The following is a 21,981-nucleotide window of genomic DNA, read 5'->3' on the forward strand; positions in this document are numbered from 1 at the left end:
CAGCTGCCTTTGAATAGCTTCTGAATAGATAAACAATTTTATAAAGGATTGTCCATTTTAACCTAATATTTAAGTCAACGAACCATTAGTTTTTTTTCCCAGCATGTGGGAATAAACCCCTAAAACCTTTTGCTGGGAGAAGTCCATCCATCCATCCATTTTCTGAACCGCTTAGTCCCCACGGGGGTCGCGGGCGTGCTGGAGCCTATCCCAGCCGTCATCGGGCAGTAGGCGGGGGACACCCTGAACTGGTTGCAGGGCACACAGAGACAGACAACCAATCGCACTCACACTCACACCTAGGGACAATTTGGAGTCTTCAATCGGCCTACCAAGCATGTTTTTGGAATGTGGGAGGAAACCGGAGTGCCCGGAGAAAACCCACGCGGGCCCGGGGAGAACATGCAAACTCCACACAGGGAGGGCCGGAGGTGGAATCGAACCCGCACCCTCCTAACTGTGAGGCGGACGTGCTACCCAGTGCGCCACCGAGCCGCCGCTGGGAGAAGTATTAGTTTCATTTATTATGCTTTTGGATGAGAGGCTAAAACCTCTAAATAGATCAAATAAATCTAATTAACATTATCACTACATAGAAATTGGATAAACAAATTAGTATACAGTTCAGAGACTTGCCACACTAGCATTTGTGTGGAGAATGCAATTTTCAAAACATAATACAAATGCATCTTTGTATTAGTTAATAACGTGTTATAATGCACATGAGTCTGGTTGGCCAATAAAAATAACCGATAAAAAAAAAAAAGTCAGTGTTCTAATCACCTCTAACCGCACGGGGACAGTGTGTTTTTCAGCCAATTAAGGTAACCGATTTAAAAAAGTCAGTGTTCTTATCACCTCTGACCACACGGAGGCAGTGTGTTTTTCAGTACATAGTGTAATTAGGCCATGTTGTACACTATAAACTTCCGGTTCAAAGTTGATTTCGTCCTTTTAACCAGCCGAAATCATCATGGTGGGTATCTCCTCTACTGGAATCAACACCCCGTAGCAATCGCTCTCAATCATCACCTTCTGAGGGCTCACTCACCGGTGAAAAGCGTCGTTTGTTATACAAACGCCACCAATAATTCCATCTGACACGACATTTTTCCGTTGGCCTGGATGGAGGATGGATTACAAAATGAATGAACTCTAAGGGAAACAGTTAGTCGCTACTGGAAGCTCAAATTCCTCTCACTATTTTAGTGCAGACATCGAGTTTGGTATAGTTAAGTTTTTGTCAGTAAGGAAGCCAAAATTTAGCATTGACTTGTTTAAGTGGAGAGGACGGCTGTGTGCTTTGGGACTGCGCTTGTCTGCCATAGTGACGAGGGTTTGTATTTTGGTTGTCATCAGGGTCGAGTACGGACGAAGACTGTCAAGAAGGCTGCCAGGGTCATTATTGAGAAGTACTACACTCGTCTGGGCAATGACTTCCACACCAACAAGAGGTTGTGTGAGGAGATCGCTATTATCCCCAGCAAACCTCTTCGCAACAAAATCGCTGGGTGAGTTGGAGATGCTCCCCTTTGAATTTTTTTTACTCTCTTCAGACGATTCAGATCTGGGTGATCTGTTGTGGTAAGTGAAAGGGACGTCATTTGCTCCCGACATAGCGCCGTGCAATAAAAGGTAACCAGGTGGATTTGCCAAACTTTACAAGAGCCCCTATTTTATTTTATTTTTTAAAGGGTTCGGTAGTCACTTCACCTCTAGCCCCTGCATTGATTAATTCCTCATCCGACTTAGTATGCCATTTAATGGGTCAGAACATATTTAATATAAAGCGTTTAGTCTAAACAACTTGCTTGTGTTGCAGTTACGTGACACACTTGATGAAGCGCATCCAGCGCGGTCCAGTGAGGGGCATCTCCATCAAGCTACAGGAGGAGGAGAGGGAGAGGAGGGACAACTATGTGCCCGAGGTCCAATTTTTAAGCTTCTTTGTGTAATTCTAAACTTGATTATTGAGTCGCATAAGTCACAATGTGCATATCATCCTCCAGATCTCCGCTCTGGACCAGGAGATCATCGAGGTGGACCCAGAGACTAAAGAGATGCTCAAGCTGCTTGTAGGCGCACACACACTCCTACTGTCTAAAGTTGAATTGCAAGTGACGTTGTGATAGTCAGATGTTGTCTTCTTCTTTGCAGGACTTTGGTAACATCTCAAAGCTTCAAGTCACTCAGCCCGTTATCGGCATGAACTTCAAAACCCCACGAGGACTGTAGAGCCTGTTGGTCTTTTTGCTAATAAAGACATGTCAATGGTGGTTGATGTGCACCGTCTCAATCTTTTCCATTCCCAGCAGCCACGGTCACGGGTTATCCCTATTTTGTTATGGAAGAAGAGGGAGCAACAGCAATGTGTAAATACTCTTATTAATTTATAAACATAGTTGCTCCATCAGGCACAGCTCATTAACGTCATGACACATAGATACAAAACATTCAGACAATCAGGTGATAACAGAACAAATGTCTGCCTTATGAGAATATGTTTATCCTTCTTTTCCCCTTCCTTTTCTTCTCTTCCGTATTCCTGCTTGTGGACAGTATAAAACCTTCTGATCTGGAGTCTGACGTTTCATCTGCTGAAGTGCATTGTGTACTGGCTGCTGTAAAATAACCCAAGATCTTGCAAATAAAGAACCAACTATTACTCCACATCTTTGTTTTCCTTGCTCAATGACAGACATCTTGAACAAAACGCAACAATATACTCATACATATAAATATACTCATACAATCAAGTGTACACTGAGCCATACACACATACAATAAAACACACATCATACTCTCATATGTATATACACCCATACTTCTGGTCACCCTAGTTCAGTCCTCGAGGGGCCACGTTCCAATATGTTTTCCGAGTTACCCTCGTTAAACACACCTGTGTGAAAAGTTCAGTTCATTTTCACGTTCAGCAGGAGCCTAACTTTTCACACAGGTGCACTTAACGAGGGAATCTTGGAAAACATGTTGGAATGTGGCCCCGAGGACTACAGCTTGACACCTGTGACCTTTGACCATATTTCCCTAATAAAGTGGCTTGTTATTTTTTACACTTGAAAATGGTGGTGTACCTAATTGAGTGTCCAAGTGATGTCTCAGATCAAACAGCCAATCAGAAAGTGGGGGTGAGGGCGGGTGTGGCACTTTTCACTTAAACCAGGGGTGTCGACCTCCAGTCCTCGAGGGGCCGCGTTCCAATATATTTTCCAAGTTACCCTCGTTAAAGACACCTGCGTGAAAAGATTTTGGTCATTTTCACGTTCTGCAGGAGCTAAAACTTTTCACGCAGGTGCACTAACGAGGCAATCTTGGAAAACATGTTGGAATGCGGGCCCAAGGACTAGAGCTTGACACCTGTGACCTTTGACCATGATATTTCCCTAATAAAGTTGGTTGTTATTTTTTACACTTGAAAATGGTGGTGTACCTAATTGAGTGTCCAAGTGATGTATCAGATCAAACAGCCAATCAGAAAGTGGGGGTGAGGGCGGGTGTGGCACTTTTCACTTAAACCAGGGGTGTCGACCTCCAGTCCTCGAGGGGCCGCGTTCCAATATATTTTCCAAGTTACCCTCGTTAAAGACACCTGCGTGAAAAGATTTTGGTCATTTTCACGTTCTGCAGGAGCTAAAACTTTTCACGCAGGTGCACTAACGAGGCAATCTTGGAAAACATGTTGGAATGCGGCCCCAAGGACTAGAGCTTTACACCTGAGACCTTTGACCATGATATTTCCCTAATAAAGTGGCTTGTTATTTTTTACACTTGAAAATGGTGGTGTACCTAATTGAGTGTCCAAGTGATGTCTCAGATCAAACAGCCAATCAGAAAGTGGGGGTGAGGGCGGGTGTGGCACTTTTCACTTAAACCAGGGGTGTCGACCTCCAGTCCTTGAGGGGCCGCGTTCCAATATGTTTTCCAAGTTACCCCCGTTAAAGACACCTGCGTGAAAAGATTTTGGTCATTTTCACGTTCTGCAGGAGCTAAAACTTTTCACGCAGGTGCACTAACGAGGCAATCTTGGAAAACATGTTGGAATGCGGCCCCAAGGACTAGAGCTTGACACCTGAGACCTTTGACCATGATATTTCCCTAATAAAGTGGCTTGTTATTTTTTACACTTGAAAATGGTGGTGTACCTAATTGAGTGTCCAAGTGATGTCTCAGATCAAACAGCCAATCAGAAAGTGGGGGTGAGGGCGGGTGTGGCACTTTTCACTTAAACCAGGGGTGTCGACCTCCAGTCCTTGAGGGGCCGCGTTCCAATATGTTTTCCAAGTTACCCTCGTTAAAGACACCTGCGTGAAAAGATTTTGGTCATTTTCACGTTCTACAGGAGCTAAAACTTTTCACGCAGGTGCACTTAACGAGGCAATCTTGGAAAACATGTTGGAATGCGGCCCCAAGGACTAGAGCTTGACACCTGTGACCTTTGACCATGATATTTCCCTAATAAAGTGGCTTGTTATTTTTTACACTTGAAAATGGTGGTGTACCTAATGGAGTGTCCAAGGGATATCACAGATCAAACAGGCAATCAGAAAGTGGGGGTGAGGGCGGGTGTGGCACTTTTCACTTACACCAGGAGTGTCGACCTCCAGTTCTCGAGGGGCCGCGTTCCAATATGTTTTCCAAGTTACCTTCGTTAAACACACCTGCATGAAAAGTTCAGTTCAATTTCACGTTCGCCAGGAGCCTAACTTTTCACACAGGTGCACTTAACGAGGGAATCTTGGAACACATGTTGGAATGCGGCCCCCGAGGACTGGAGTTTGACACCCCTGCCCTAGTTTATATAGATTTTTGTTTTGTCCAGAACTTGTCTATATTCAAAATCTGTGAATAATACATTTTCACATTAAAATATTTCACATAGGTTAGGTTGCCCTCAGACGAGCTTCCATGTAGAAGCTATACATTGTTAGTAATGACTGTGGGGCGCACCTCCTCACAGCATCCCCAATCCAAAATGCCGAGTGTCAAGCAGGGAGGTATCGGGTTCCATCTTATAGTATGACTTAGCCAGGGATCAAGCCTACGATCTCCCAGTCTCAGGACGGACACTCATACCACAAGGCCACTGAGCTGGTTATACACAAGTACATAGTACATACGTACATACATACCGTAATTTCCGGACTATAAGTCGCGGTTTTTTTCATAGTTTGGGTGGGGGGGCGACTTATACTCAGGAGCGACTTATATATGTTTTTTTTTTCACAAATTTTTACTTGATCATTAAGACATCACTTACAAGTATAGTTGACCACTTCCCATGTTATTTTTAGTATAGTTGATCACTTCACATGCTTTTATTTCTTTATCTTGAACATATTCAAAACATAAAAAATAGAGAAAACATCAAATAAAGCAATTAACACTTTAAAGCACCATATCCAAGTCCACTGTCTGCTGTATGTACACTTGCTCCATTTTTGCTCCTCTTATATTTATTATTATTATTTATTATTATTTGTTTATTTATCATTTATTCAATACTCTTATTTATTCATTGTTAGTGCCTTCTTGGTTTTTTTTGTGTTGCTTGTATGCATATGTGTACTATCTCACCGAGGGATAGTGGAAATGTAATTTCTATCTCTTTGTGTGTCTTAGTATATAAAAAAATATATCGACGATAAAGCAGACTTTGAATTTGATAAAACAACCAAAAAAAATTATATTTTCAGACGAAACTGGATGAGGGCGCTCTAAATTTTACCGTTGGCCGTGACTCATCAACTGGGTGGGCTTAAGAAAAATGGCACCAAAAAGAAACTCATATTTTGCAGGTTACAAACTTCAAGTTGTAAAATATGCAGCTGAAAACAGTAATCGAGCAGCAGAAAGAAAGTTTGGAGAACCGTGATGTACCAATGGATTACTATTTCAAGTGACGTCAGTAGCGCGGCGCGCCGGTTGTTTACATACAAACGTGCCCACACAAGGACTACCATCATTAGCGGTGATCATTTCTAAGTGACACGGAGGACAAAGAGTTTGAAGGAATTAAGGATTTGGAGTGACATAGAAGGTTTGAAAAACTATTATGGCTTTTACGCACGCCCGGTCTCTACTGAGTCGGGGGCCGACGCTCGGCCGAGTGGCTGTCCGCGAACGGTGCGCGGGGCTCGGACATGGCCATTACGCACGCCCGGTCTGTCTGGAAGTCCACGCCGCCACACGCTTGGAAGTTTGTTTTGTTTAATAAAGAGCCGTTTACCAAACCTACGTCGATCCTTGTACTTTGTTAACGCTACAATATAGTTATATAGTAGATCTGTGGAATAAAGACGAGGCTGACGTCAGGGCGCACGCGCGGCGATGTTGACAAAGGACGAGGAATTTGATCGATGGATTTAATGGAATTAAAGTGCACGGATGGTTTGATAATATTATTGGCTTGTATTATAGTTATTTAAAATATAGTTTATCTATCGTTATATGAGCCTGTGGAATATTTTGAAGCGCAAGCGCCCTCAGCCGTGCGCACCCATTGTTGACAAAGAACGATCGATGGATTTAATGAATTGGAGTGACACCGATGGTTTTATAAACATGTTATTCATGTAATAGTTGTCCTTAATCACTCTATATGTTACGTCAGGTCCGTTCTCAGCTCTTTGTTTGTGTTTGTCACGTTAGCATACCTATCGTTTAACCTGTTGTTGCTATTTAATGAATTGGAGTGACACCGATGGTTTTATAAACATGTTATTCATGTAATAGTTGTCCTTAATCACTCTATATGTTACGTCAGGCCCGTTCTCAGCTCTTTGTTTGAGTTTGTCACGTTAGCATACCTATTGTTTAGCCTGTTGTTGCTATTTAATGAATTGGAGTGACACTGATGGATTTATAAACATGTTATTCATGCAATAGTTGTCCTTAATCACTCTATTTGTTACGTCAGGCCCGTTCTTAGCTCTTTGTTTGTGTTTGTCACGTTAGCATACCTATCGTTTAGCCTGTTGTTGCTATCGTTTAGCCTGTTGTTGCTCGTTCATGACTGTTTTTGGTGTGGGATTTTGTCGAATAAATTGCCCCCAAAATGCGACTTATACTCCGGAGCGACTTATATATGTTTTATTTCACTTTTTGGGGCATTTTATGGCTGGTGCGACTTATACTCCGGAGCGACTTATAGTCCGGAAAATACGGTACATACATACATACATACATACATACATACATACATACATACATACATACATACATACATACATACATACATACATACATACATACAAATAGACGTATACATAAACTCAGACATACACTTATAATCATTCATATACTCATACGTACAGACATACTACATTCACTTATAAATACACTTATACATTGTTATACTCATACACACGCACATACATTCACTCATATATACACTCATACATTGATTTACTCATACATTGATATACTCATACACTCATACATTCAGTAATAGACTCACATACATACACTCATGTATACACTTATACATATAGTCATACATACAGTCATATTTAGTACACATGTACACTCATACATAGTATAGTCAGACATACGTACACTGAAACATACACTCGTACATACTCATTCATGCACTCATACTCACTCATACATACACTCATCCTCTGATATACTCAAACACTCATACATTCAATAATAGATACTCTTACACATTCATTCATACACTCATACATATCCTCATACACTTGTACATACACTCATGCACACATACACTTATTAATACGCTCGTACGCATATAGTACATACACGTACTATATATACAGTCACACTCATACACTGGTACAAATACTTATACATGCACCCATGCATACGTATAGTATATTCCCATACATATACCCATACACACACCATACATACACTAATACACACACTCATACATACACTCATACACATATACTCATACATACTCATTCAATCATACATACACTCATACCTTCATACACTAATTTATAAAGTCATACATACACGTACAATCATACATACACTCATATTTACACACAGGCACACTCATACGTACGTATATTTTCCATACACTAATATACACTCATATATGTATGTACACTCATACATGTACTCATTTAGGACTTCGGCATCATTTACAATATTGCTTGCATGGACAACTCAGAAGAGAGAAGATAAATTGATTGCTGGTGGGAATGATAAAATGGTTGGTTTACCTGGAACCAAGAGTTTAGGGACCCAGGAGTAGTAGGCGGCAAGCTTATACCAACGTTGGTCAGATGAGGACTACTGCGACAAAGTATTTTGGAACTATCAAGAGATTTGTACATATTTGTCCTAAGAAGGCTGGCATTGTTTATGATTTGTTTTGTATAAGAATATTTCATTAATTACAAAGAGTAAAGTACTTTAATGCATTCATCTTCTGAGGTCCTTTACTCTCACGAGGGTTGAGGGCAGGCTTGAGCCTATCCCAGCAGTCTTTCAGCGATAGTTGGGGTACACCCTAAATTAGTCGCCAACCAATCAAAGGGCACACGTCGACAAACAACCATTTACACTCAGAATCACACCTACGGACAATTTGGAGTGGTTAATTGGAAAGTGTGTGGGCAGTAACCATGCAAGTATGAAGTAAAACACAAATATAATTTTCTAGCGTCCATTGGTTGTTGGTGGACTCTGATGTCTCAAACAAGGAGATCCTCAACTTCATTAAAAAAAAAAAAAAACTACACAGAATTCCATAGTGAAAAAAAAAGACCACCTCCAATTGGTGAACCTGGTTGTGGCCATGGCCCCCCTTTGAGCTACAATGGTTAATGGAAGGGTAGAATTGCTGTCATGAGCAATAGTCAATCATACTAAGCACAGCAAATACATTTCTGTCATGATCAATTAAAACATTATGTCATTGTCTTTGTTTTTATTTCCTCTTGTTTCCTTAGTGTTTCTCATTACAATTACTTATAGGTGCAACTGATGACATGCAGTAAATAGCTGAATATTGGCAGTCTTCTGTTTTGTAAAGGCCATGTAATGCACACAAAAAAAGAGTTTTTTAATAATACATAAAAATTAGAATTGGTCCATATATGAGAAATATAGTTTAGCTGGGTCCCTACGTTAAGATTTTTTTCATTGAAGATTTTAGACTATCCAGAACTTGGACACCCCTGAAACCAATAGTTTTTTAAAATGTTTTTAGACTTTTTAAAAAAAATAACTAAAAGAAAAGTATCTGAAATAATTTCGAGCTCGCCTTATTTCCCCCGCAACGGGAAAGTTTTTTCCACGATTTCGATTTGCGCGGTGAGGCCTTTGAATGCGATCACGTGACCAGACGGCGGCTCCTGAGGCTCGACGTTCAAGTCGCACGTTCACCATATTGACACTAATTAGCACCCTCCTTAAAAACATGATCTGTTATTGCACTTTCTCGTTCTTAATGATTCTTTCGGAGTAGCATAGTCGACGCACAATGGCTTTTTCTTTGGTGAGTATTCGAACAAAACGAGAAATGACAATTCGACACGACTCCCGACTGTCTTCATTACGTTATTTCGGGAGCTTTGGTGTCACCAAAACCTTTGTCTTCTATCCGCCTGGTAAAAAGTGTGTCATTCTCGAAAATGTTTGAAGGCGCCTAGTTTGACTGCCTAGCCTAGCGTGTGCTGCTCTTCAAATGTGATATGAAAGAAGGTTTGATTTGTGTTCGGCACAGAGAAACGATCCCGCCAGCCCCGAGTCGGACTCTCCGGCCTTGTCGACGTGTAGCAACGCGGACATCTTCCGCAGGATGAACACCATGCTGGGCAACGCTCTGGATCTGACTGGCGTGTGCACCACTCCCAACAGCACCAAGGGCAAGGCCGACTTGCTGTGCGGTAAAGTCAGACACATACAGTGCGGCCATTTAGCTCTGGTGGTTGATAAACGCTTCCTTAATAAATCTTTTACACTTGTCAATTGGTCCCATTCGGGTGGGTTTCTTTAAATGTATATTTTTGCTAGCTGTGCTCAGTAAATACTGTCCCAGGCAGTTGAAAGTACATGGCAACACATTTGAGATTTTTGTCAACTGTTCAGGACGTTTTGAAAATGTAATTCTCATTTGTCACACTCTAGCTGAGATGGGTAGACTACCTAAAACTTGGTAAGAATACTGTGACTTTAGAATGACTCAAGCAAAGAATAAAACTCTGTGCTCAAAAGTACTTGAGCACAAATAAACAAATGTTTAGTGGATAAGTAACTAGATAGTAGCTTATAATATAATAAATATAAATCAAGTAACGGTGGAATTCGTTTTTTTTTTTTTTTTTTTTTTTTTTTTCATAGGAGGTTCATCGGGTGAGAACTGCATTCTATGTTCAGGTTAACAGAAAAAGTACCAATCAGACTACAGGCACACAGAGATAGTGGAATATTCTGTGACCTTCAAACTAATGTTGATGCTGTCTAACAGAATTAGTTATTTTATTCACCAAAATGACTAAAGTATCCTATATACATTTTTGTGATACATTATAGGCTTCTAGTAGCTGTTTATAAAACATTTCTGTGTTCAGGTTGTTGACAGAAAAAGCATCAGAGGCTACAGGCAGACAGTTAGTAATCTGTGACCTTCAAGCTACTGTCAATGCTGTCTAACAGAGGAAAGTTATTTTATTCCTCAAATTGAAGTCTCCTATACACAGTTTTGTGATGCAGTATAGGCTTCTAGTTGCTATTTATAATTTTTGCCTTGTGTCATACAATGTAGAAAGTAACACTTTGAGTTAAACATTGTATTCTTATGCCTCAGCTGAAGCAATAAAATAATATAGCTTTAAAATAAACAAATGGGTATACAAACTAACAAAAAAAATCCTTTGCATATCTTACGCAGGTATATAAATTTTAAATGTCACGGACAAAACACTTGGCAAGAAAAATTGAGGGGACCATTTATAGTAGTTGTACTTTTAATGTGCCGTCTGAGCTTTGAGGTATTTAAGATGACTCGTGGCTGTTGAGATTTTGAGGTCATTCAGCTTGGAAATTACTTAAAGGGCCAATCAACTTTGTTCTATGTTGTGTGTGTGTGGCCCCTTCATTGCATTTGTGGAATATGAAGTGGCAAAATACTGTTTTTTTTTTTTTTTTAAATCCATCTCACGGGAGGCCGTTTTGTCACTTGCTGTCAACTAAAGAGAATAGTTGCTCAGGTTTGCGGTCGAGGCTAACCTTTCAACCATTTTAAGCAAAGTCTCAAACGGTTGATTATAAAACAATTCAAGGTAAATAAGATGTTGTCTTCCCATTTTTTTGTGACAATTGAATTTGGTGTTCTGAGAGTTTTGGTAAAATACGTATGTACCTTGCAACAAATGCTGGGAAACGTTAACCTTTTGGTCATCATGACAATAGTGATCATGACTGAATAGCTGATTCATGCTGCATCACACTGGTTTACGGCATTGCAGCACTTTTTGGGGGTACCGATTGTAAGATTTGCCAAGTTTTACATCAGCACAATTTCTTGTTTGTCTGGAATGTCGTTTCAATGAACAATTTACTTTTGAGGTTAGGTAAAAACTTTGCGTTGTGTAACTTGTTCAAACTATTTATTAAACATCAATATACAAAAGTATAGCCACTCTCGAGCCAAAGCCCAGTTAGGCAGTTGCTGAATCAGGGCTGTAGCTGGTGTTTGGATTCTCTCCAGGGAGAGAAAAGGGAGGAGCTGGTGGACATTGCTCTGCTTTTTTTTTAAACATCTGATCTGTCAGCTGCTCCTTTCGAGCGAGGCACTGTCACCCGCTAATTTTTTTCTTTTTCTAATGTGAAAGCGAGACTGTACCAAATGGTTATCAACTTGAAACTTCTCTGCTTTTTTTGAGCATCCTTCAAGTCTAAATACTTTTAAGTCTGCTGAGTCATGATGCCTGCGTGCTCAAGCTCCCTCCCCCTCCCTTGCTGCCTTGGTCAGCTGGCTCAGAAAACAGGCTAGTAAGTGGTAGCTGCAGTGTCGGTGGTCCTCTGCCGCCTGATACCTCCTGTACCGCCAGAGAAGGGGGTACCCACTCGCCGGTACTGCCAGCAATTTTTTTTCCCCCCCTTAAGAAGCAGGGAGGTAGGGAAGGCTGATGTCATTAAGAGACCGTGAGTGCATGAGCAGTCATGTCACATGCTGCTAGGTGGGTCAGTCATGCAGATGGAGATGCATGGCACACGCACGGGGCGCAGAGGCAGCAGGTTAGCTCCCCCGTCATCCAGGGTAGGGCAGAAAACAGACGGTCTCTGCTGTGGCTGTGAGGGCATTTTTGTGGCTGTCTAACACTCTCCTTTTTATTCCTCTCACCTGGACCTTCACCTGTAAAGAGTCTGGCTTGGCTTCAGCGGGCACCAGGAGGATGCTCTTTGAAGGCGTGCCTGAGATGCAGTCGTCCCGGGTAACGCAGAGTGTGTCAGACTTGGGCTTGGGCCTTCAGTCTCTCCGTTTGTCTGGCTGGGACAGACCTTGGAGCAGTCAGGAGACTGAGTCACTCTCCTCTCCCTCCCAGGTTCACACCAGTTCACCTTCAAGTAAGTACAAGCTTTGTTTCCCAGCCATGATGGACTCTCAGACACTCAGTCAAATTGGTGTTTGCTGAAATGTGATAGGAAGAACAGTGTCGCTACAAACTGTCGCATCACGGGATGATTTGGCACTTCAGCTTTGCTTTGGCAGTCCACAAATAATTGACTCCTTATTCCCTAAAAAGCGTAGCAGTGTAAAGTTATAAAGACAATGGCTAGTGCATTTCAGTCCGTGCACAAGTGAATTTCATGCAGTAGTTTGAACCAGGGGAACATTAAATGTCTTCCAGTGACTTGCTGCTACAATTGACAGATTTGTTCCGACCCGCTTGTAGTGCTGAAATGGCATCACGGCTTGTTCCGGCATAACTACATTTAGAGGTTAACTGGGGCCACAACAAAGTGAGGCAGAGCTTTGAATGTCTATAGCTGAATATATACCCCTCCCCTTACTTTCACTATCCCATTGCGCTACATGGTGGTGGTATGTTTTATAAATACCTAAATTTGGATAAAGTACTTTAAACTTGAACTTTCATAGCAGTAATAGTATAATTTTCTTAGTAAAATTGGTTTATTTGGATGACAAGGCATTAGTAAGAGAGTGGAATGCCCCGTTTCTCCATGATGGAACCCTGTGAATCTATCAGAGTGGTAACGTTGACATCATTCATTTTTGCCGGAGTTTGTTTTAATTGATTTCTATTCACTTGATGTCTCATTTACTAAATATGATCGGTGAAATGATGCATCCTGTGCCCAAACGCCGCATAGATGACATTCCTGTGTCTGCTGAAAATGGTTCTGCTTCTGTCTACTTCTCCAGTGCTGGGCATCCTGAACAGTCCCTATAGCAGCATCCTTGGAAAGCCTCCAGCTTACCCGCCCTCTGAGTCTGTAAACATGACTGCTGACTTCCTGGAGAAGTTTCCTGGCATGGCTCGCATGGTGACCCGTTTGGACTCCAGCTGCTTTTTGGATTCGCGCTCTAGCAGCCCTGAAGATTCAGAGACGAGTGGCTTCAGCTCTGGTTCTGACCACCTCTGTGATGTGCTGGTATGTGGAAGCCACACTTTCTCAGTTCTTAAGTTAGTTCTGGTGCACACTGATCTTAAAAAGTGAACTCTTGTAGACCTCACGTTTTTAGCAGTTTTGGTTGTACTGTGGTGTGCCTCCCATAATCCTAACATAAACCCCCTCCACAAACCTTCTGTTCCACCACCTGTTTCAAAACAATCCTCTGAGGCAGAAATCACTAAAGGTCTAACAGAAAAATACCCTTCACTGCCAGATTTGTTATTACAATGTTTTAGAAGAGGAAAGGAGGTGGTAGTATGGCAAGATGGCATTGACTTCAAGATACTTGCATGGGTAATACTTCTTGCTATTCGAGCAACCCAACCAGGATATTTAATTAGGGAAGGGACGACACAAGATGTCTCGAGCAAGTCCTCAAGAACGAGATGAGATTTTCTTGAAATATCTAACATAAAATAACGTCTAATATAATTTTTTCAGGTTTTTGTTTTGCAGACCAAGAAAATGATCTAGCTCTAAAGTACATGTGTGATGGTCACAAGAGTTACAGGCTAATTTTTCAAATCTATCTATCTTACTGAATAATTTAACATTCTTTTTAAAGTGCTAATTTTCAAATGTTGCTTCAATAACTGTTGCAATTGACATTTTCTCTGTTAGTGAATAGAAGAGACATAGAAAAGACATTTTTTATATAGTTCCAAACATTAAACAAATTGTCAGCAAACAGTTTAACTTGTTCCCTGCAAATTTTGAGCGTTTGCCGCATCCACATAAGTGGACGTTCATCACTCAGTGACGTTAGCCTAACGTTACTCTTAACTTGATCGCCTACTAATAACTTCCACCTTTGACAACTTGCTGACTCAATTGAGTACCCAAATAGAAGACAAAAAACAGACAACACAGTGAAAAAGATTGGCAGCAACTGCCTGAAAGTTATTACTGTTTGACCAGAGTGAAAGAGAAGAGGCGGAGCTCAAGCAAAGCTTGCTAGGGAAAAACAAAAGCCGCGGTTGTTTTATGGGTGTTCTGCAACATTTCTGTCACTGCCATGTATAACTTTGGATCCAGCCTTCCTGTTCTGCGACCCCCATCCCCCAAAAAAATATCAACAGCCTGGTTTTTCTTTGGATAAACTTGTAGACAACTTTGGACATTTTAGACTGAGCTTGTTGCTGATTAGGCCCTTTTGGCTTCTTTTTAAAATTAGTAGGGTTAAACAGATTGAAATTAAATTAAGCAAAAGATAATTGCATTTGAAAGAGTGGTACATCTCTGATCTCTTTTCCTTCAGTCCTCTCTGATCTCTTTTCCTTCAGTCCTCTCTGCGGATTTCGCCTCCCCTGCCTTACGTATCAAACATTCAAAAGGATCTGCTGCGACTGGGCTCCCGTTTGGACCCCCAAGACACTAGCTCTCCTCTCACGCCGCCATCCAGCGCGAGCCCGGCCGCCTCTGCTCTATCTCGCCGCTGGCGCACTGGTTCTCCGTGGCCTGGTGTGGACATACTGGACCAGCCGGATGAAACATTTAGCATTGAGAGGGAGGCGCGCCTGCATAGACAGGCTGCAGGTAATTGCACGAAAAACAGGTTGTGTAAACTATGAATTGCATCAACTTAAAACATTTCTTTGCGCAAAGCTGTGAATGAAGCAACCTTCACCTGGAGCGGTCAGCTGCCTCCCAGAAACAACAAGGATCCTCTCTACTCCTGCAAGGTCTTTCTTGGTGGTGTACCGTGGGACATCACAGAAGGTAATTGTTCATTTGCATGAGTGTATACATTACTCTTAAAGTTAAAGTCTCAATGATCATCGTCACACACACATCTGGGTGTGGTGAAATTTGTCCTCTGCATTTAACCCATCCCCATGTGATTTTGATCCATCCCCTGGGGGAGAGGGGAGCAGTGAGCAGCAGCGGTGCCGCGCTCGGGAATCATTTGGTGATCTAACCCCCCAATTCCAACCCTTAATGCTGAGTGCCAAGCAGGGAGGCAATGGGTCCCATTTTTATAGTCTATGGTATGACCTGGCCGGGGTTTGAACCCACAACCTTCCAGTCTCAGGGCGGACACTCTACTACTAGGCCACTGAGCTGGCTTCCAAACAGGCATGAGCGGAGGGCAGAAGAAGTCTAAGATAACTGCAAATATCTGCCTCAGAACTAATCATTTAAAAAAATATTTGATGCCTGGAACCATGTTTGGCCAGTTTTGTTTACCACTGAACTGTTACAGACTCACTCAGTCAATGGGGACTTTCACTGTTGCCTTAAACCAGTGGTTCTTAACCTTGTTGGAGGTATCGAACCCTACCAATTTCATGTGCGCATTCACCGAACCCCTCTTTAGTGAAAAAATATATATATTTTTTTCAAATTCAAGACATCAAAGTCTAGTACTGGTGCACAAAATGAGCCGTGCATGAACATCACCTTGTTCTAAGAACAAAACAAAAACAGTGCATGAACTCAAAACAAATTACAGACCTGCAAATCAGTGTGACTTCTGCTGTTGCCTTTGCGAGGCCAGTTCAGATGTGCGTTATCACGAATTTATTAATCAGACATGTTCGGACTTCTGCAGTGGAGGCTCTGCCGAACCCCTGAGACCGACTCACTGAACCCCTAGGGTTCGATCGAACCCAGGTTAAGAACCACTGCCTTAAACTGCTTTAAGGACAAAGGTTTTCTGTAATTACTGCAGAGCTTGGAGATGGGAACATTACTCCATAGCTAAATTAGGATCAAGTTTAGAGGCGCTACAGAGGACTACAGGTGCTCCAAAGACCGGAAGGATGGGGCTCTATGTGGAGGCTCATTGGAAGCTGTGTGACGGGTGTAGGAACACTTGGCACTAAAATTAAATGTATGCAGGAAGTCTGCGAGTAAACTAAATCTGATGACCGTTACGCAAATGATGAGCCAAAGCACAGGAGGAAAAGATTGTAATAGTAAGATATGTGAACTTGGAGAGTTACAGATGTTGACAGCGTGCTTCCCACAATGCACTAGGCCAAATGTTAGTTGCTTTGGCTGTATAGAAAATATATTGTTCCTTTGGAGTATATACAAAAGCCACACTTTGAGAAGGGTAGACAATCAGAGTGGGACAAAAGTGATGAGCACATAACCGACTACCAAAACAAGAACCAACACGTTGAAAATGGATAACGGGCATAAAAATAGGAACAAGACGTCCAACTGGGATTCTCAAAGTGGAAGTTACTGCCTGTGAAGCGATCACTTGGTATCAGGTGAGTCAATTGCTCTCAGTTTAATCATGGAGATGTAACCTCATTGTGTAGTTCACTATTAAATGTTGTAAGATGTGATCTCGGTGTTTCCCGCGGCTGGGGAGGGTGCGAGCACGTCACTGCTTGCCCTTCCGGCTTGTTTTTTTAATTGTTACTATTGTTAAAGGGGACCGTCTAATCTCCATAGATTTGCCGCTGGTCTGCTCTCCGCCTGACATTTGTCACAAGTGTACCCCACCCCCCTCCCCATGTTTCAGCTGGACTCATCAACACGTTCAGTGGCTACGGTCCTCTGACTGTGGAGTGGCCTGGTAAGGACGGAAAGCACCCTCGCTGTCCTCCCAAAGGTAATGTGGCAAAAGGTAATCACAAGTCGGTAGGCCTGTTTTTTTTTGTTTTTTTAATCAAACTGGTTTTAGGGTGGCACTATGGTGGGCACATTGGCATGGCATAAAGTTGCTGAGTAAGTGGAGCAGCCCTAGCACAACATTCTTTCTCCTGACAAGCCTATTTAGGACTTAATCAGCAAAAGGTACTGGCATTCTGTACTTGAGTAGAAATAAAACTATTTGTAAAAAAAAAAAAAAGAAAGTACAAATACCAATGATGTTATTCCAGTCAAATACCAGTGCATTTTAAATGCTAGGAGGTACCCGAAGTGCTCAATGCAAATTATATTTTGGCATTTGCTGAGTAGTGAGAGCACAGTCCAGTATACATTTTTGTAGAGCGTCTTGTCCCAGAGTTGAAAAGGTAAGCTGCAATATACTTTGTTTCCATGTTGATCCTTCTCTGTGAAGACGAGACACGCCAGCACGCCATAACAGTTCTTCTGGCCAGCAAAGGCAATGCATGGCCATAGAGATGAAGTCTTAGCTTTGGTCTTTTCTCAATCAATTTTAATATGGTTTCCTTTTGTTGAAGCCAAAAGCGCATGCTATAAATAACTTATAACAAAGGCAAACTATGTATAAAGTGACTCAACAGCGTTGTATGCATCACAGGATACGAGCATCCATGGTCTGATCCCCCCACCCTCATCCACACAAATTACTGTACTGGCCACTTAAATGGCCTAGCTTGCATTGCCCTAGGCACACCTACTGTTGGGCTGTGCTTCATGCTTCTATGTTTTAGCAAATTGAATGTTATGTGCATCTTGACATGGAGCCAATGACAAGCTGGCTGTGATGTAGACTAATCTAAATTGGTCATTGTCATGCATTAGACTCTGAAGTAATGACCCTATTTTGAAAATGTAAAATTGATACTGGTGTTGAAATGTAAAAAGTAAAGGTTAAAAAATATACTTAGTGAAGTGTTGGAAACTACTCAAGTATAGTAATGAAGTATCCGTCACTTGCGTTATACAGTACACCGGTGATCTAGCAAATAGAACAAGGTTCATGGTGTCCCTCTCCCACTTTGCACAACAAACCTGTATCTTTCACTTAACGTTAGATAATTTTAAAAAAAATCCACAAAAGTAAATTGTTAGTTTGTTTGATTCTGTTGCCCTGCTGATGTGTAGCTTCCACATTCTAAGTGATTTCAGACTAAAGGTTTGCTGTCCTTGTAGGCTATGTGTACCTGGTTTTTGAGAACGAGAAATCTGTGCGGGCTTTGCTCCATGCCTGCTCACAGGACCCGTTTCACCCAGAGGATAACAGGGAGTACTACTTCAAAATGTCCAGTCGACGAATGCGTTGCAAGGATGTGAGTAGAAACTTGACGTTGACAAAATTACTAATTGTCATACTGTATGCATTTTTTCAAATCTCCCATAGCTTGGATGAACATGAATGAATGAAGATCCAGTTACTAGTTTGCATCCTAAAATGTACAAAGTAAAAGGAAATGTTTGTGTTGAATCAAAAAACAGTTGCAAAATTAATTCTTACTTAAAGGACTATAGAAATGAGCTGTTTGCTGCTGAGGCTGAAATTCCATTAAGTTGATATGGATTAGTTGTCCATTTATTATTGCAGTACTAGATAATACAAAACGGCTGCATTGAAACACTGAAAGCAATTTAGTCAGAATACGATAACGGAACTTGAAATACAATGTCAGTTTAATGCGGAGCAACGAACATTAACAAATGTGACCGTGTTTGAAATACTTGAAAATGTTTTCATTTGATTGCCCAGTGTCCCTAATTATGTGGCGAGTGAGTGCTGTACTGCAAACAGCTGGGGAATTGAGTGTGGGTTCCTTTTAAAAATTCAAGTGTTCTGTTCCTCCAGGTGCAGGTTATTCCCTGGGTCATTTCTGACAGCAACTACGTGCGCTCCCCTGCTCAGCGTTTGGACCCCAGCAAGACGGTGTTTGTGGGCGCACTGCATGGCATGCTGAATGCAGAAGCGCTGGCTAGCATCATGAACGATCTGTTTGGGGGAGTCATGTATGCAGGCATTGACACAGATAAACACAAATATCCGATAGGTAAGATCCTATGGGCTGGCTTGGCGCTTGTATCGCACCAAGCTTGTATTGCCAACTTGAGTCTCAAATGGGAGGAAGTGTGATTTGGAATCCTACGGCGAGTTTTCAGACACAGTGGCACTAATGAATATTCTCCATAAATGCTCCAATGAGGTCTAATCAACATCACAGATTGACATAATCTATTTTAATTTTAAAAGGCAAAAAGCAGTTCGAGTCGCTACAGTTGGCAAAAAAGTAAAGTGCAACTCAAATGCTCAGCAGCTAATATTGAGGCCTTGTGCCCTTCTGGAGCCTCCTGTTGTGTGATGTCCACATGCTGCTCCTGCTGCCACTGTTGTGTTCTCTCATTCACAGTATACATTTTCACAACTCTGATTTGCTACTATGTGGCAATTGGCTAATTAATGGTTGTCTTGTCTGCAGGGTCTGGACGTGTAACGTTTAACAATCAGCGAAGTTACCTGAAGGCTGTCTGCGCAGCATTCGTGGAAATCAAAAGCTCCAAGTTTACCAAAAAGGTGCCACAAAAACAGTCTGGGTGCAAGTCAAATCCAAACTTTTGTCTATCTTTCTCTTCAGGTCCAGATTGACCCTTACCTGGAAGACTCAATGTGTCAGGTTTGCCTCCGCCAAGCCGGGCCATTCTTCTGCAGAGACCAGGTTAGCATTCCGGCAAAATAAAAAACATTTGTTTGGTGGTCTTTGAACCCATATTGAAATGTGGGAAAATGTCTTGTGTGCAGGGGTGCTTCAAGTACTACTGCCGCACTTGCTGGCATTGGCAGCATTCTATGGACATCCTGAGCAACCACCGGCCTCTTATGCGCAACCAGAAGAATAAGGACTCCAGCTAGGAGGGCCAGGAGTCAGTCCCCCTAGGGGCCAGGCCGTAGAGCACAAGCCGTCTGGACGGCTGTCGGCGTGTCGCGCGGGGAACTCCACCAGGCACGTGGGTTATCACTGTTGGAATGTTCACTTTTTGCACTTGCTCTATTTTTGCTGTTCACAGTTGGCACTATGCACCGTGACCTTGTTGGGAGAGACAAGGGACCGTTCACTTTCGAGCATTTTCCTCAAACGCCAGAGTTCGTTGAAGGGTAGGAAGTGGAGGAAAATGCCCCCCCCCCCCAACCCCCTCTTCTTTTTTTCTTTTTTTTTTTTGTAGTTTACATGTTGCATAGTGAAGAGCAGTCACGCAAGTCTCATTGCCGTTCATTGGCAAACGCCATACAGTGCCTTTAAAGTTTTAGTTTCCCCCTCCCCTTCCCCCAGTTGGTGTTTTTTCCAGTGCGAGCCAACTGGTGTTTCTTACTTTGGGAGTTGAATGTTGGGCTTCATTTAACCAGTCGCATTTCAGACTTTTACGCAGTTTTTTACTAATTTGTACACACAGCGGTTTTAAGTCATGACATGAGAAATTTGAACAGAATTCTACCCGGTGGCTGTTTCGGAGAAAACCTTTTATTTCCCCCCAAATCCCAGTCCATTTTTGTTTTTCTGACCGCATTTTATTTGCCCTGCCAGATTTCAACATGAAGGGCACAGTTTGGAAGTCCCACCTAACTTGCTTTGTTGCAGTTATGTCAAATGTGGGTTCCAGTAGTGTTGGATACTGCTACAACTGGTTATCCTTTGTTTCAATCGAATAGACCTTGTGTGAATGTTTTTTGTTTCAACTTTTTTTAATTTGCACTTGTGGAGCGGTGGCAGTGGTTTTAATCACATTATTACATTAGAAGGAGGATGTGGCTGTGATGGAGCTGCTGGCCTCCTGTTGAATGTAAGAACTTCCACTTTGTTGATCGAATTGTCCACCCAGACCTTGAGTAGACTCCAAACGCACACTTTGTAAGCCTCGTCTGCCTTCCTCTTGCGGATGGATGTGATTGCATAAGCAGTGTGCCAAAGTCTGTCATTACTCTTGCTCTTAAGTTCTCTTCACCCAGCTGCTTTTTACAGTTTGCAAAGTCTACCTCATTGTGGTCTGCCAAGTTTGCTGCTTACAGTTGTGGAGTATGTTCAGATTGGGCACAATAAAGGTGTTTAAGCATTAAACTGCACTGTCTGGACTATTAATGGAAGGCCATGCAAATGAGCAGACGCTCTGCTTGACTGCCCACTTGCCGGCTTCAAAACAAAATTAAGTGGTTATTTCCAAGTCTGCCTATTTTAAATTAAGGCTTGGGATGAGTTCAGTTCATCAGCATCATCACCACCAACATTTAACTGTCCTCACTGAATGAGTTGTGGATATTACTGTAGAAATAGGAATATATGACTGATCTGTTGGGTTGCTTTGGAAAAAAAACAAGATGGTGAAAAATTTACTACTTTAATGAGCGACTAAAACTTAAAATCAGAATGAATGCTAGCCCTATTACACTTTTTCCATCTGAATCAATCATCTGCTGATATTGTTTCTAATCCATTCTGCAATGCAATTCAGAGACCACATTTTACTTGTCTAATTTTTATTTGAATATAGGTATCCATGATCCATTTCATGTAGTTGCAAGTCAATGGTTTAAAGCTAGTAATTTTTTTCTTAAATTTAACCCAATACAATCAGTTAAAAACCATCATGGACCTCAATTTCAGATTACGTCATTGCTCCAGTGCATGTACTAGTGCCTGTACAAGTGTATGGATAGACTTGAGTGTATGTGTAGGAGTATAT

The 21,981-nt window shown here is 41.9% G+C and overlaps 2 protein-coding genes and 1 long non-coding RNA gene across 6 annotated transcripts; 2 read left to right on the forward strand and 1 right to left on the reverse strand.

Moving 5' to 3' along the window:
• The first annotated feature begins 858 nt into the window (after positions 1–858).
• rps17 (ribosomal protein S17) lies at positions 859–2,276 on the forward strand. Its single transcript, XM_049718415.1, has 5 exons — positions 859–976; positions 1,360–1,511; positions 1,823–1,928; positions 2,010–2,075; positions 2,158–2,276. Exons 1-5 carry the CDS (start codon positions 974–976, stop codon positions 2,233–2,235), a joined length of 405 nt encoding a protein of 134 aa, XP_049574372.1. The 5' UTR covers positions 859–973; the 3' UTR covers positions 2,236–2,276.
• A 2,909-nt stretch (positions 2,277–5,185) lies between these two features.
• LOC137840276 (uncharacterized) lies at positions 5,186–7,208 on the reverse strand. The gene is made up of 2 exons (XR_011086810.1): positions 6,978–7,208; positions 5,186–6,671 (listed from the first exon to the last, which is right to left on the reverse strand). It is a non-coding gene; the product is annotated as an uncharacterized lncRNA (long non-coding RNA).
• Positions 7,209–9,315: 2,107 nt separating this feature from the next.
• Positions 9,316–21,359, forward strand: LOC125967368 (cytoplasmic polyadenylation element-binding protein 1). Of its 4 annotated transcripts, none has more exons than XM_049718400.2 (12): positions 9,316–9,490; positions 9,719–9,881; positions 12,361–12,564; positions 13,385–13,614; positions 14,919–15,171; positions 15,241–15,354; positions 17,114–17,203; positions 18,436–18,572; positions 19,103–19,301; positions 19,728–19,822; positions 19,884–19,964; positions 20,048–21,359. In XM_049718400.2, exons 1-12 carry the CDS (start codon positions 9,476–9,478, stop codon positions 20,156–20,158), a joined length of 1,692 nt encoding a protein of 563 aa, XP_049574357.1. In that variant the 5' UTR covers positions 9,316–9,475; the 3' UTR covers positions 20,159–21,359. The 4 variants fall into 4 exon arrangements, with proteins under 4 accessions (XP_049574357.1, XP_049574356.1, XP_049574358.1 ...); XM_049718399.2 differs by having other exon boundaries at positions 9,317–9,490; positions 17,114–17,218; XM_049718401.2 differs by lacking the exons at positions 9,316–9,490; positions 9,719–9,881 and adding an exon at positions 11,784–12,256 and having other exon boundaries at positions 17,114–17,218.
• Positions 21,360–21,981: the final 622 nt, after the last annotated feature.

Source organism: Syngnathus scovelli, chromosome 4, assembly GCF_024217435.2.
Source record: "Syngnathus scovelli strain Florida chromosome 4, RoL_Ssco_1.2, whole genome shotgun sequence".
NCBI classification, from domain to species: domain Eukaryota; kingdom Metazoa; phylum Chordata; class Actinopteri; order Syngnathiformes; family Syngnathidae; genus Syngnathus; species Syngnathus scovelli.